Source organism: Aethina tumida, chromosome 5 (genome assembly GCF_024364675.1).
Source record: "Aethina tumida isolate Nest 87 chromosome 5, icAetTumi1.1, whole genome shotgun sequence".
NCBI classification, from domain to species: Eukaryota; Metazoa; Arthropoda; class Insecta; order Coleoptera; family Nitidulidae; genus Aethina; species Aethina tumida.
Genome location: NC_065439.1, coordinates 5,233,050 through 5,249,347, shown reverse-complemented (window position 1 = coordinate 5,249,347; position 16,298 = coordinate 5,233,050). Strand labels below are relative to the sequence as shown.

At 31.5% G+C, this 16,298-nt stretch overlaps 1 protein-coding gene across 3 annotated transcripts; it reads left to right on the top strand.

Annotated features, from left to right (window-relative positions):
- The first annotated feature begins 2,193 nt into the window (after positions 1 to 2,193).
- Positions 2,194 to 14,388, top strand: LOC126265656 (uncharacterized). Of its 3 annotated transcripts, none has more exons than XR_007548153.1 (2): positions 2,194 to 3,175; positions 3,234 to 3,886. XR_007548153.1 is itself a non-coding variant. In XM_049967814.1 (2 exons), exons 1-2 carry the CDS (start codon positions 3,121 to 3,123, stop codon positions 13,376 to 13,378), a joined length of 585 nt encoding a protein of 194 aa, XP_049823771.1. In that variant the 5' UTR covers positions 2,194 to 3,120; the 3' UTR covers positions 13,379 to 14,388. The 3 variants fall into 3 exon arrangements, 2 of the variants coding, with proteins under 2 accessions (XP_049823771.1, XP_049823772.1); XM_049967814.1 differs by lacking the exon at positions 3,234 to 3,886 and adding an exon at positions 12,849 to 14,388; XM_049967815.1 differs by lacking the exons at positions 2,194 to 3,175; positions 3,234 to 3,886 and adding exons at positions 12,621 to 12,790; positions 12,849 to 14,388.
- Positions 14,389 to 16,298: the final 1,910 nt, after the last annotated feature.

Sequence of the window (16,298 nt, the reverse complement as noted above, 5' to 3'; positions counted from 1 at the left end):
GAGGAATTCCTGGAAATTAAGAATCACAAATAGTTTTATTACAGTCCATTTTGGTAATGTTAGTATAGAACTTCCAATATTGACTAATTTGAAACTTCTATTTTACACAATCTTCTATTGTATTGCGGATTCGTTCAGCGACCATTTTCATTTCTTGTCAGAGTCACTTTTTCTGATAAGTAAGAGGAAGCCATTGTTTCTTTAGTAAACAGCAAATTCATTTTCAACTAAGTTAACATCGGATTCGATGACGACATTTAATGTAGAAGAAACACACTTTAAATATTCAAAATATAGTTCATTAACACCAGATTTTTGTGAGAAGAAATTGCAGGTAAAGAAAAATGAGTTTGTATTTAAATAAATATAGTTTGCCATTGTGTTTGTAACATACATGGAAAGTGTAAAACTTTCTGTTCTGCCATGAGATTTTCTATAGAAATTTTGCAAACAAATTTCTAGTAACCACATTTAAATCAGCACAAATTTCTTATAATTTTCCACTTTTAATAATACTACGAAGATTGGATGTCAGATTTTTGTTTTTGGCAACGTGTCTTTAACTTAAAAATTTTTGAAATAGCTTTTCGATGGAACTTATACAACAACGATTTTTTCTCAGTATTATTTGTACTTTTATCAGAGATGTCAGGAATGATCTAAAAGTACAATAAGGTGACGAGTGGGTCTTTCGAAACATTAGAATTATTATTTGTATCTAAAAGAGAATTTGTACAAAGAAAAATACCTTAAGTAGAAGGAACATCAGCAACAGAAATAGAATCAGAATATTTTAGTAAAACATTAGAATAATTTGTTTATTAATATTTAATATATTATTGTGTATTGAAGAGTAAGAACTATGATTAATATCAGATATTGGAAGTTGAATATTAATCGAAGAGGAAGGAAATACAGAAATTTCTTGAAGAGGTGGAAGAGGTACAGTTCCATTTTTCAGAAAATGTCATTAATTATTATTAAAAATACAAGGAAAATCTGAAGGTGAAAAATGATCTTCGCATACATGTGTGGAACTTCTATGTTTTTTAAATTTTTTTCTTTGGAATGTTTCTAAAATTGTTCTAATAAATATGTTACAACAATTGACGTTAAAACACTTTTGTAAATAATTTATTGAGAAGGGCGCAACTCTGCCGTCTTTGATCTTTCCATTTCTCAATAATTCCTGGAAAGAAAATATCGCAAATAGTTTTATTACAGTCCATTTTGGTGATTTTTCCTACAATAATTGGGTTCAACGGAAATTTACATTTTTTGTCAAGGTGAGTCGAACTCATTTTTCCCGATAAATAAGGGCAAGCCATAGTTCTTTGGTTTCGATCCTGTAATTTTGAAAGTTAATCCTTTTATATGCGTCCCTAGGAACTTTGTAATAGCCCGACCCACTACATTTTCCTATTTTTTTAATATATTTTATATATTTTATATTATATTTTTCTATATACATAAGAATCTATGTGAAATCATAATTTTTTTTATGACGTTTTCTGTTTCCGAAGCAGACTCGTCGTTAAAAGAACCATCGTCAACGATCTTTTCTTCATTTGAGAAATCAGTTTCTGAAATCATTAGGTGAATCTGAATTGTTAAATTTGTAATAATTCAAAATAAATGATACAAATTCTTACTTTCTACCAACAATATTTTCTCAGCAATAATTTTTTCGTGACACTTCTCGTTCAATTTGTGAATTTTGCTTTCCAATTTCTTCTGAATAATGATTGAACTTATCGTTTTTATTGGCGAATCCAATTTTCCTCGGGGGTTGGTCCTTTGGATTACAGGCTATCGTATCGGCAGTTATTTTTTTGTCATATCTCAAAAACGGTGTAAACTTTTTCTGGCCCTACATCGGATATTTTTTCTGTCGAAATCCAATTTCTAGTATTTGATGACTTATCCTTACTGTTATTGGTCCAATAATTTCCAATTGAATAGATCACACCCTCGAAGTAAGTATTGCACAATGTGTTGATATCTCTCATAATATGTAAATTAGTGTTATTAGAAGGATATTTCAAAATATTATTAATAATATTTCATACTTCCTATTTTTCTTCCCAAGCTGCAGTTAATTAGAAGAAACTGCATTACTTCTTATCTTTTTATATTTATATACAATAATATCAAGTTTCGAAGGTAAGTTTATCAAATTCTCTTTTTTCCTAAGTTTACTTTCAATCTAGTGAGTAAGTTTTTGAATTATCTTCATGAATAATTTAGTCTCTTGTTATTTAAAGCAGTTATAATGATAGAGACTGTCGATAGAAGTGAAAACTTTCATATGTTCATAATTTCATAATGTTGAATTAAAATTATCAACGTCAATCTAGTTTTCACTTCTATTGACACTCCGACCGACAATTATAAGCATGTTTATATGGTTTTTTATTATTCAAATAAATTACGGGCTGTACAAGATCATGACAAAATATAAATACAATTCAATTGAAATAACAATTAATATACAATTATATTGTGTTGTTTTTTAAATTTCGTTGAATTTCAACAATACTTAGACTTATTTTTTATTTCATTTAATTGACACTATCAATTAGCAACACATATTTAAATTAAAAAAAAGTATTGATGGAAAGAAGCAGAAGCAGATTACTTAAATATTAGTGCCGAGAAGAATAGTTCTGGTGATGTTTTAAGCAATGACACCGATTCTAATGTCAAACTGAAGATCCATTTAAAATAAGTGATGTATTAAATTTAAACTCATGGAAATTGATTTATGATGACATTAATTCGGAAAAATGTAAGCAAAAGTTCCTGATAATTCTTCGGGAATGGATTAGAAAAGATCAGATATATAATGCTTATAATTTAGATAAGATTAGTGCTAGTTTGAACGGTGATGATCTGAGCGACATTTTATCTATAGATAGTTCATTGGAGGACGAGAATTCCACTGCTGACATAGATGTGACAAATGCTGACAATATACGGGATTCTCTTTTACCAACAGAGAATCAACTACCAGAAGTGCTTAAGAGAAGTAAAGTCGTTTCCTATATACATCAGATTAATGTCCAGAACAGTAAAATAGAACAAATTCGGAAGGCATTAATAGTGTGCGAATCAAATAAAATGCTCTTTAAAAGCAGGAAAAGAGTTGAAGCCGAGAAACTTCTGCTCATTGAAAGTAAGTAATAATTTTTCTAACGTAAAATTAAAGTATACATAACAATTTTTATTTTCAGATATAAAAAAGACTCTTCTAGTACAGGCATCTAATTCCACTGATGTGCAAGATGGACAACCAGCAGATTTGAATATTAGAAATATTCGTTTCACCTTGCGAAAAGCTGCATTGTCCAATGTGTTTGCGTCCTTAAGTATGGTGTCCACGTTGTAGCCAGCGATGTAGTTATGCCTGTAAATAACGCGATCTTCTTCGGTAATAATATGTATTTAAAAAAGTCATCCACAAACTAACATTAAGTCTGTATCATATGAGAATATATAAAGATACCACACATAAAAGTAAACTTTCAAAGATAAAGGGAAAAATGCTGAAGAGCCTGTTTCATGTTACAAATGGTAGAACAAGACACAATCTACATCAGAACAAATATTGCAAATTTGAACATATTGGAGAAACATCACTACCATCTGTAAATGAAAATTTGATGCTCATAAATATGGCTATAGAAACTATAGATATCCATGAAATGTTTACATGACATTGAAGTTAAGCCGCTTTTTAAGCACCAGAAAACGGAATTACTTGATATAAAACGCAATGAAATATAGAATAAGTATTCGTGTAGTCTAGAATGTAATTTTCTTTATATTTATTTAATGAGATGGAAGAAAATAATAAATATAAATTTGTTAATGTGTTTAAAATAAATATTGGAAAACTAAAAATTTGTGTTTTAAATAGATGTTTAGTCTGAAAGTAGACTAATCTCGCACACTATGAATAATGAATCAGTAAAAAATATTTCAATATAATGTGTAGTAAATAGTAGAAATTTCTATAATACACAAAGGTGTTGCTGTATTTCATACATACAATGCATATTTATGAAAATAATGTAGACAACTTCATTTTTGGAGCCAAATCCGGCGAATACGGTGGATGTGGGAGCAATTCGAAGTTTAATTTATGTAGTTTGTGATTCATTGTTTTGAAAATAACAAAAGTAGCCTCACTCTTAACACAGTAACTCACGAACTAATTAATAGAATATCATGAAATTTTAACAGCTATCTTTTGAAGGTTTGTACTAACTGAAAAAGAGGTGAATACAATAAAACTAGCGCCATTTATGTGTTAGGTTGAGGACTTTTTAGACCATGTGTATGTATGAATGTAATATTATATTATATAATTTGTTAAACTAGTTTGTCAGATAATGATTGATAGAAATTGTGAATATGTTGAAAACCTAATTAACAAAATCTGAGAACATCTTTTTGATGAACATGAAACTGATTACTTTATCAATTGTTAACTGCTTCAAAAAATCTGGTTTCATAAAAGAATATCAGAAAAATCTTCCTGTAATTATGGATGATGAAAAACTAGCAATAGAACCACTAGTTGACATCAGCAGTGTGAGTTTTTCTGACTTTGTTCAAGTGGATGAAGATGTTGCTGTCTCAGGTTCACCAACGGAGGTGACCATGATACATCATAACCTTTGGCAGAGGTGTCAGTTAAGGAAGCAAGAGCCTAAGCAGCAATAATGTGCTTTGAAGCAAACCAATATAACAGAGTTCTTTCGAAAGATTAATTAATTTACATTGTGAATATGTACGAGTATGTAAGTTTTATATCTTTTCTGTCAAAAATTTCGGATCATTTGATATTTCGGACACTCGATAATTTGTAATCTTTTAAGAGTCCAACGAGTCTCGAATTAACGAAAGTCGACTGTACTTAAATTAAAGTTAAAAACTGAGCAAATTCATTGGGCACTAAAGCTGTGCACCTTAAATAAGAAACTTCTCAAGTGTTACGAGAGAATTATTGCCGAAAAAAACTTTTTGGTGGAAAGAAAGTATTTGTACAATTTATTTTATAATTTATTATTACAGTTTGAACAATATTTATTGTCTCTGCTTTAAAGAAGGGTCTTCTGTAACAAACCTCAATTAATTGAAAAAAATGATTCTCCTCTAATATGTTAATTAAGAAATTATGTAAGTATCTTTATCAAATTAAAAATACACTCATCTTAAAAAGCCAGTTAAAGTTAAAAACGCAACACCTAATTTGGTCCTAAGTTTAGATTTTATTAAAATTGTAACCGGAATATTGTGTATTCTGGGTTGCCTACCTCAACCGTAAACGTGGTCGTGGATCCATCCCGGAAATGCACAAGAAGTTAGTTCAGCTTTGACAGTGTGGACAACATTTTTAGGTCAAGCTGATTGAGCAACAATTATTCAAGCAGAAACATACATGTTTAAAACATTAAAACAAAATTGTAAAACTTATCCCCACTATTGTTTACGGTGAAACAGGTTACAAACCTTTATTTGTCAATTATCCATTATAATTTGATATACATTTATCAAGAAAAATTTTCACGTATCTGAAGAGTCAAATAATTAAGATGGTTGTGATAAAAATCTCAAGTGGTGTTGTATATTGTTATGTGGGAAGTCTTCTTGGTTCGCTTCAATGTCCTTTGAGCAATTAAAATTTGAGGAAATATTTCATTTACCCCTTAACAACCCAAAAAGAACCTAAAACATTTAATATTAAAAATTATGAAACATCATCAAGTAAAGAAACTATTATCATTTAAAAGAGCTTTTTACCATACATTGTTGACATCTCTACAATTATTAGCCATATTAAAATGCGCTTTAGAAGAATATAGCAATTTTGACATCTTTATTGAATATGTTTTCAAATCACATGAAACATAAATTAGGTTAGATATGTTATAAAAACAAGATCAATCTAAAAATTTAAAGAAAATTTAAAATTATTTCATTGAATCCTTGTTAAGTGTAGTCGCAGAGTGGGTCAATTTTACGATAATACATGGAATTTCTTTAGGATAAATATAGTAATAACTTTAATTTAGTAAACAGCAAATTCATTTTCAACTAAGCTTTCATCGGATTCGATGACGACATTTAATGCAGAAGAAACTCACTTTAAATATTCAAAATATAGTTCATTAACACCATACTCAAATTCAAATTTACTGAGAAGATTTTTGAGAGAAGAAATTGAAGGTAAAGAAAAATGAGTTTGTATTTAAATAACAATATAGTTTGCCATTGGGTTTGTAACATACATACCAAGTTCTGCCATGAGATTTTCTACAAAAATTTTTTCAAAAAAATTTCAAGTAACCACATTTAAATCAGCACAAATTTCTTCTAATTTTCCACTTTTAATAATACTGCGAAGATTGGAAATGTCAGATTTTTGTTTTTGGCAACGTGTTTTTAACTTAAAAATTTTTGAAATAGCTTTTCGATGCAACTTATACAACGATTTTTTCTCAGCATTTGTACTTTTATCAGAGATACGAGATGGAGATTTGCAATTGGAATGATATAAAAGTACAATTGAGTGACAGTCTTTCGAAACATTAGAATTATTATTTGTATCTAAAAGAGAATTTGTACAAAGAAAAATACCTTAAGTAGAGGGAACATCAGCAACAGAAATAGAATCAGAATATTTTAGTAAAACATTAGAATAATTTGTATATTAATATTTAATATATTATTGTGTATTATAGAGTAAGAACTATGATTAATATCAAATATTGGAATTTATATATTAGTCGAAGAGGAAGGAAATACAGAATTTTCTTGAAGAGGTGGAAGAGGTACAGTTCCATTTTTCAGAAAATGTCATTAATTATTATTAAAAATACAAGGAAAATCTGAAGGTGAAAAATGATCTTCGCATACATGTGTGGAACTTCTATGTTTTTAAATTTTTTTCTTTGGAATGTTTCTAAAATTGTTCTAATCAATATGTTACAACAATTGACGTTAAAACACTTTTGTAAATAATTTATTGAGAAGGGCGCAACTCTGCCGTCTTTGATCTTTCCATTTCTCAATAATTCCTGGAAAGAATATATCGCAAATAGTTTTATTATAGTCCATTTTGGTGATTTTTCCTATAATAATTGGGTTCAACGGAAGTTTACATTTTTTGTCAAGGTGAGTCGAACTCATTTTTTCCGATAAATAAGGGCAAGCCATAGTTTCTTTAGTAAATAGCAAATTCATTAATTTCCTGGTTTCGATCCTGTAATTTTGAAAGTTAATCCTATATGCGTCCCTAGGAACTTTGTAATCGCCAGACCCACTACATTTTCCTATTTTTTTAATATATTTTATATATTTTATATTATATTTTTCTATATACATAAGAATCTATGTGAAATCATAATTTTTTTATGACATTTTCTGTTTCCGAAGCAGACTCGTCGTTAAAAGAACCATCGTCAACGATCTTTTCTTCATCTGAGAAATCAGTTTCTGAAATCATTAGGTGAATATGAATTGTTAATTTGTAATAATTTAAAATATGTGATATAAATATTCACTTTCTACCAACAATATTTTCTCTGCAATAATTCTTCCGTGGCACCTATCGTTCAATTTTTGAATTTTGCTTTCCAATTTTTTTTAAATGATGATTGAGCTATTGTTTTTATTGGCGAAGCCAATTTTCCTCGGGGTTGGTCTTTTGGATTACAGGCTATCGTATCGGCAGTTATTTTTTTGTCATATCTCAAAAATGGTGTAAATTTTTTCTGGCCCTACATCGAATATTTTTTCTGTCGAAATCCCATTTCTAGTATTTGAAGTCTCACTGTTATATTGCACAGTGTGTTGATATCTCTCAAAATATGTAAATTAGTGTTATTAGAAGGACATTTCAAAATATTATTAATAATATTTCATATTTTTTCCTTATTTCCCTTCCCAAGCTGCAGTTAATTAGAAGAATCTGCATTACTTCTTATCTTTTTATATTTGTCGCAGCGCGGTCAGGATTATCGGCCATTTCGAATATTAAATAACACGCAAATAGTCCTTACAATGTAATTGAACTAACAGGCACAGGATTACAACTAATAGTCAAACAATTAGGTAGGAGTCGTATGAAACGCGGTGATCCCGACGGTTATGCCAAGCCAAGACTTCTACGCAGCTTCCCTGACGGAGCTTAACTGTCCGCCCTCGCAGGTCTCCTCTACCGTCACCCTCGGTTCGAGTACCATCCCCTGCTTAGCACTTCCGCTGATTCCACCCAAGTACTATAAGTATGCAACCCATAGTACTACTTGCGTTTCACATGAACCCTCCGACACGGCCATTCTGACAAGTCACACGTCCTCGTGTGATTTTCCTGCAAATTAAGTTCAAACAGTAATAGTTCATTCGGCTTTTCCTGACTAATATCAGGCTATCGATAGTTTTATCAACCTTTCAAATCAAATGCATAAAAGTTTGCCCCAATGCGTGTTACATCTACGATATTTTCGAATATAAGACTAGAGTTTATCTATGGACATGAAAACCTCAAGATCTGCATCACTTAACCAGCAATACAGACTCGTCATCACTTAACCAGCGATGACTCTCAACAGAAATTATCACTTAACCAGCGATAAAATCTCTTCGCCACTTAACCAGCGACGGCTCTCACTAGAAATTATCACTTAACCAGCGATAAAATCTCTTCGCCACTTTACCAGCGACGGCTCTCACTAGAAATTATCACTTAACCAGCGATAAAATCTCTTCGCCACTTTACCAGCGACGGCTCTCACTAGAAATTATCACTTAACCAGCGATAAAATCTCTTCGCCACTTTACCAGCGACGGCTCTCACTAGAAATTATCACTTAACCAGCGATAAAATCTCTTCGCCACTTTACCAGCGACGGCTCTCAACTTAATCAGTGTCCACACAGTTTTCAGTCCAATGATAAAATAATAATAAAAAATATAAAAAAATGAATAAAATTAAGATTTAAACTATTATTTACGTTGATTCTTCTTCTTCAGAAAAAGTGATTAAATCATCGTCATTGGGTACAAAGTTTTCTGGCATTTTCTTTATGCGGTCATACCAAATAAATATCTGTTACAAGACACTCATAAAATAATTATTACATTTTTACAATTAACTCTTTCCCAAAATAAGACAACCGATTCCATTCAACACAGGTACTGTTTAGATCTATTTCAAAATATCCAAACATGAACATTGATAATAATTCAAATGCCTTTGTTAATATTCCCAATTAAACACATGAATCATCGTCTAAACAATGATCATCTACACACAACGTCTCTACATTGCCTCTGCCCCCTGCGCCATGATCAAAACCAACTGATTTTGCACTTGCAGTTACAGATCGACACATGTAAGACAATCCACAGTCTCACTACTGGGACTCAAACTGACGTCTCTTTCAACGCCTTCAAGTTCAACTGGAATATAACTTTCTGGCATTTTCCACGATTTTTCATGCGCTTACTTATAAGTTCGATTGCTACTTAATGACTTCAAAAATATAGATTACCATTCAATACCTCTATCAGGAAGAAAACAATTCTAAACATAGGATCAAATTTTGTTTGGTGTCTGACTTTAGAGCGATCAAACATGACTTTATGATATTTATGTAAATTTTGCATACTTCATAAACTTGATATACAAGATATTGAATAGACTTTTTTTAAGAAAAGAACATTTCTCCGTATTAAAAGAAAATCTAGCTTTTGTCAGTTTCTATGTCTAAATTTTGAAAATTAATTTTGTAGGAATCGTTTAAAACGCACATGTTAACTACATTGATTTTCTTTAGGCTAAGTTCCTCAAATGTCATATGAACAGCTAATCCTTTACTCAAAATTTCTCGGTCAATCATTGTGTCATGTTGCTAACAATAATCCGGTAAAAAGTGAAACAATACTTCAAGAGAGATATTATAAATTTCAACAACAGCCTAAATTTGTTAGGTACTGTTTATACTCATCTGTCCCATGCCAGTCATAACAACAACATTAGAAAATCGTTTACCATTAAGCTTAAGTGATATAGATTTTTTTAATGAGCGAACATTCCGACCCGGAATCAAAACAAAATGAAAACTTCTCACCCTTATGTTTTAAAGTGGCTGCAGGTGTGTTTACCAAACACATATTGACGCGACGCTCGGTACTTGATCCCTTCGACTACGGATTGGCGTCTAAGTGGTTGGGTACAGTACAACGTGATGCAAAGTGTCCCTGTCGTCCACACTTGAAACAGGCAATCGATGGCTTCGTTGAATTTGGTCCATTGAATGATGGGTGTCCACTCGAGGTACTGGGTCTCGACATCTGGTTCTCATCATTTCTTGAGCTCCGACACTTGTCCGATTTATGACCCAATTTCCCACAATTGTAACATATTGTTGAAGCCATTGGTAATTTAGGCTTTTTATTGGGGTTGTGGTCGAGGTCGTTCGTCGTTGATTTCCTTTTCATATAAGAAAAAACGGTCAGTTCTTTTAGCAGTTTAGCTCTTGTATCGATGTCGGAGGTAATCGCAAGTCGACGAGTCCTGGGTTCGAATGATGCGATATGTGCAAGAACCGCACTCGCTAGAATTTCTTCTCTTGTCAGATTCGAACACCTAGTCATTAGCGACGTCATTTGGCGAGCTGCATACGATGCAAGACATTCATCATCCTTTGGCTTATTGTTTAGGAAATTTAGAAAAACAGTCGCTGTTGTTTCGGGACAATGATATCTTGACGCAAAAATGTCTTTAAATTCCGACCACGTCATCTCCGGGTATGTCACTTTTGATAGCCAAGAGGATGCTTGACCCCTTAAAGCTTTACTAAGCAAAATTATCAAGGGAGCACCACTCATTGATTTGTCCGAAATGCACATATCTGCCGTCGAGATCCAAGCTTGTGCATCAGCGTTCTCTGTATCCGGATCAAACTCTGGCAATTCTACACTGACCTGATTCGACGGTGGCCGCAGAGCTTGTAGAAGAGCCAAAAAGTTCCTATTTTGTTGTTCCAATAAAGACTCCCACTTCACTTCACTTCCACCAGATCCAGATCCTGATCCTGATTCAAATCTTGATTCAGATCCCACTTCTGATGTCGCAGCGCGGTCAGGATTATCGGCCATTTCGAATATTAAATAACACGCAAATAGTCCTTACAATGTAATTGAACTAACAGGCACAGGATTACAACTAATAGTCAAACAATTAGGTAGGAGTCGTATGAAACGCGGTGATCCCGACGGTTATGCCAAGCCAAGACTTCTACGCAGCTTCCCTGACGGAGCTTAACTGTCCGCCCTCGCAGGTCTCCTCTACCGTCACCCTCGGTTCGAGTACCATCCCCTGCTTAGCACTTCCGCTGATTCCACCCAAGTACTATAAGTATGCAACCCATAGTACTACTTGCGTTTCACATGAACCCTCCGACATATTTATATACAATAATATCAAGTTTCAAAGGTAAGTTTATCAAATTCTTTTTTTTTTCCCTATGTTTACTTTCAATCTAGTGAGTTTTTGAATTATCTTCATGAATAATTTAGTCTCTTGTTATTTAAGGCAGTTATAATGATAGAGACTGTCGATAGAAGCGAAAACTTAGAATTTTTAGTATTAAAATTCTTTAATTTCATAATGTTGAATTAAAATTATCAACGTCAATCTGGTTTTCACTTCTATTGACACTCCGACCGACAATTATATGCATATTTATATGGCTTTTTATTATGCAAATATATTACGGGCTGTACAAGATCATGACAAAATATAAATACAATTCAATTGAAATAACAATTAATATACAATTATATTGTGTTGTTATTTAAATTTCGTTGAACTGGATTTTTAACATTATTTTAATTGTTTGCATCATTGTCATCATTAATTTCAACAATAATTAGACTTATTTTTTATTTCATTTAATTGGCACTGTCAATTAGCAACACATATTTAAATTTAAAAAAAAAGTATTGATGGTTATCAATAACCATAAATGAAGTGCACTTAAATAAGTAATTTGAATAAATAATTTCGAATAATTCGGACTTCTTTTAAATAAATTCATTTAAATCAAATAACTGAAACTATTCTAATTTCTCTAATTCTTTCATAAACCTTACTAGGTATAAATTTTATTTATTGAATAATATTGTTCCCCTAAATGTACCTCCTGTGAAAACAAGCGGAAACCTGGAAATGAGTAAAAATGTTAATCATATTCAACAGCTCTTGTTGAAACGACTTTCAAGATACATTAAAGAAATGGAATGAAGCAGAAGCAGATTACTTAAGAATTAGTACCGAGAAGAAAAGTTCTGATGATGTTTTAGGCAGTGATCTCGATTCTAAAGTTCCACAAACTGAAGATTCATTTAAAATAAATGATGTATTAAATTTAAACTCATGGAAATTGATTTATGATGAAATTAATTCGGAAGAAATAGCAGATATACAATGCTTATAATTTAGATAAGATTAGTGCTTTTGGACTGGAGGACGAAAATTTCACTGTTAATATAGATGTGACAAATGCTGACAATATACGGGATTCTCTTTTACCAACAGAGAATCAACTACCAGAAGTGCCTAAGAGAAGTAAAGTCGTTTCCTATATACAGCAGATTAATGTCCAGAATAGTAAGATAGAACAAATTCGGAAGGCATTAATAGTGTGCGAGTCAAATAAAATGCTCTTTAAAAGCAGGGAAAGAATTGAAGCCGAGAAACTTCTGCTCATTGAAAGTAAGTAATAATTTTTCTAACGTAAAATTAAAGTATACATAACAATTTTTATTTTCAGATATAAAAAAGACTCTTCTAGTACAGGCATCTAATTCCACTGATGTGCAAGATGGACACCCAGCAGATTTTAATATTAGAAATATTCGTTTCACCTTGCAAAAAGCTGCATTGGACAATGCAGCTTATTACTATGTTTGCGTCCTTAAGTATGGTGTCAACGTTGTAGCCAGCGATGTAGTTATGCCTGTAAAGAACGTGATCTTTTTCGGTAGTAATATGTATTTAAAAAAAGTCATCCACAAACTAACACTAAGTCTGTATCATATAAGGATATATAAAGATACCACACATAAAAGTAAACTTTCAAAGATAAAGGGGAAAATGCTGAAGAGCCTGTTTCATGTTACAAATGGTAGAGCAAGACACAATCTAGATCAGAACAAATATTGCAAATTTGAACAGATTGGAGAAACATCACTACCATCTGTAAATGAAAATTTGATGCTCATAAATATGACTATAGAAACTATAGATATCCATGAAATGTTCACAGCAGACATTAAAGTTATGCCTCATTTTAAACTATAGGAACGTAATATAGAATAGGTATTGACGATGTTTATACATATAGTATTTATTTGAATAACTGTACATATTTGTGTATTTAATAAGATATTTATGTGAACATTGTTGTTTATAAGATTAAAAGGACTTATACTGCATTGAATAAATGTCCTTAAAATTCATTTTTGTCAACTTTTTTCTGAAAGTTATTAGCAACAATATGAGTTAAATTTGTGTGGGGTACGAAACAAACACCATTGGAGCTTCTGGAATGTTTTGTCAGACACAAATATCACTGACATCTCATTTTTGGACGAAGTCTGTTCCGTAGGTGTTTCTGGACCACAATACGTCCTCATCGTTTAGACTTCTATTTTCCCTCTATCAAACAATATCCCCTAAAGAAGGACTTCCTGAATCGGGGCCATCAAAAATCTTCACATAGTCAAATACACAGCTGCTTTGTTCCTCCAATTCAAAAGTGACAAAATTCATTTCAGTTGAGTGTCCCTTTGCCACGATATTCCAATCGCAAACCCCATTATCATAATTACTCTTTCCATAATTTACTTGAGAATAAATATTTTTAATTTCAAACGTTGCTTCTAAATATCCGCCACTGATGTGCAAGGTAAACTCCCAGCAGATTTTAGTATTAGAAATATTCGATTCACCTTGCGGAAAGATGCATTGGACAACGCAGCTTATTAATATTTTTGCATCCTTAAGTATGGTGTCAACATTGTAGGCAGTAAATAGTGATGCCTGTAAATAACGTGATCTTCTTCGACAGTAATATGTATTTAAAAAACGTAATCCACAAACTAACATTAAATCTGTATCATATGAGGATATATAAAGATACAACGCATATAAGTAAATTTGCAAAGGTAAAGGGGAAACTGCTGAAGAGCCCGTTTCATGTTACGAATGGAAGAGCAAATAACAATCAACATCAGAGCAAATATTCCAAATTTGAACATATTGGAGAAACATCACTACCATCATTAAATAAACATTTGATGCTCATGAATATGCCTTTAACTATAGATATCCATGAAATGTTTACATGATATTGAAGTTAAGCCGCATTTTAAGCACCAGAAAACGGGATTACTTGATATAAAATGCAATGAAATATAGAATAAGTATTCATGTAGTCTATGTAATGTAATTTTATTTATATTTGATTTTAATGAGATGGAAGATAATAATAAATATATATTTGTTAATGTATTTAAAATAAATATTGGGAAACTAAAAATTTGTGTTTTAAATAGATGTTTAGTCTGGAAATAGATCAGTAAAAAATATTGCAATATAATGTATAGTAAATAAACTTCATTTTTGGAGCCAAATCCGGCGAATACGATGGATGTGGGAGCAATTCGAAGTTTAATTTATGTAGTTTGTGATTCATTGTTTTGAAAATAACAAACCTCACTCTTAACACAGTAACTCACGAACTAATTAATAGAATGTCATGAAATTTTAACAGCTGTCTTTTGAATGTTTGTACTAACTACAATAAAACAAACGCCATTTATGTGTTAGATTGAGGACTTTTCAGCCCATGTGCTTATATGTATGTAATATTATATTATATAATTTTTTAAACTAGTTTGTCAGATAATGATTGATAGAAATTGTGAATATATTGAAAACCTAATTAACAAAATCTGAGAACATATTTTTGATGAATATGTTGATTGAAACCGATTACTTTATTAATTGTTAACTGCTTCAAAAAATCTGGTTTCATAAAAGAAGATCAGGAAAATCTTCCAGTAATTATGGATGATGAAGAACTAGCAATAGAACCACTTGTTGACATCAGCAGTGTGAGTTTTCCTGACTTTGTTCAAGTGGATGAAGATGTTGCTGTCTCAGGTTCACTAACCGATGGAGAAATTTTATCTGCAACAGATACAAATGAAAAAACAACGGAGATGACCATGATACATCATAACCTTTAGCAGATGTGTCAGTTAAAGAAGCAAGAGCCTGAGCAGCAGTAATGTGCTTTGAAGCAAACCAATATAACAGAGTTCTTTCGAAAGATTAATTAATTTACATTATGAATATGTACGAGTATGTAAGTTTTATATCTTTTCTGTCAAAAATTTCGGATCATTTGATATTTCAAACACTCGATAATTTGTAATCTTTTAAGAATCCAACGAGTCTCGAATTAACAAAAGTCGACGGTACTTAAATTAAAGTTAAAAACTGAGCAAATCCATTGGGCACTAAAGCTGTGCACCTTAAATAAGAAACTTCTCAAGTGTTACGAGAGAATTATTGCCGAAAAAAACTTTTTGGTGGAAAGAAAGTATTTGTACAATTTATTTTGTAATTTATTATTACAGTTTGAACAATATTTATTGTCTCTGCTTTAAAGGAGGTCTGTAACAAACGTCAATTAATTGAAAAAAATGAATCTCCTCTAATATGTTAATCAAGAAATTATGTAAGTAATTTTATCAAATTAAAAATGCACTCATCTATTAAAATTGTAACCGGAATATTGTGTATTCTTGGTTGCCTACCTCAACAGTAAAAGTGGTCGTGGATCCATCCCGGAAATGCACAAGAAGTTAGTTCAGCTTTGACAGTGTGGACAACATTTTTATGTCAAGCTGATTGAAGGAAGTAATTCTTGAAGCGATGGAGACCAACGTAGAAAAGTTTGTACTAGAAAAAATATTCCTCCACTAGATAAATATGGATTCATATAAGAGAAAGCAATTTCAGTTATCCAAGTTAAAAATAATTTTTAACTCAAGAGCTATATAAAAAAATTATGGATTCGAGGAGGAGGTTATAATTTTAACATCCCTACGAAACACATACATGTTTAAAACATTAAAATAAAATTGTCAAACTTATTCCCACCAACGTTTACGGTGAAACAGGTTACAAACCTTTATATGACAATTATCTA

Bases quoted from the DNA above. Each gene is read 5' to 3' on its own strand.
- LOC126265656 (XM_049967814.1), top strand. From the start codon at position 3,121: ATGCTCTTTAAAAGCAGGAAAAGAGTTGAAGCCGAGAAACTTCTGCTC. The intron at 3,176-12,848 runs GTAAGTAATAAT...TTTTATTTTCAG, and splicing joins GAAACTTCTGCTCATTGAAA to ATATAAAAAAGACTCTTCTA.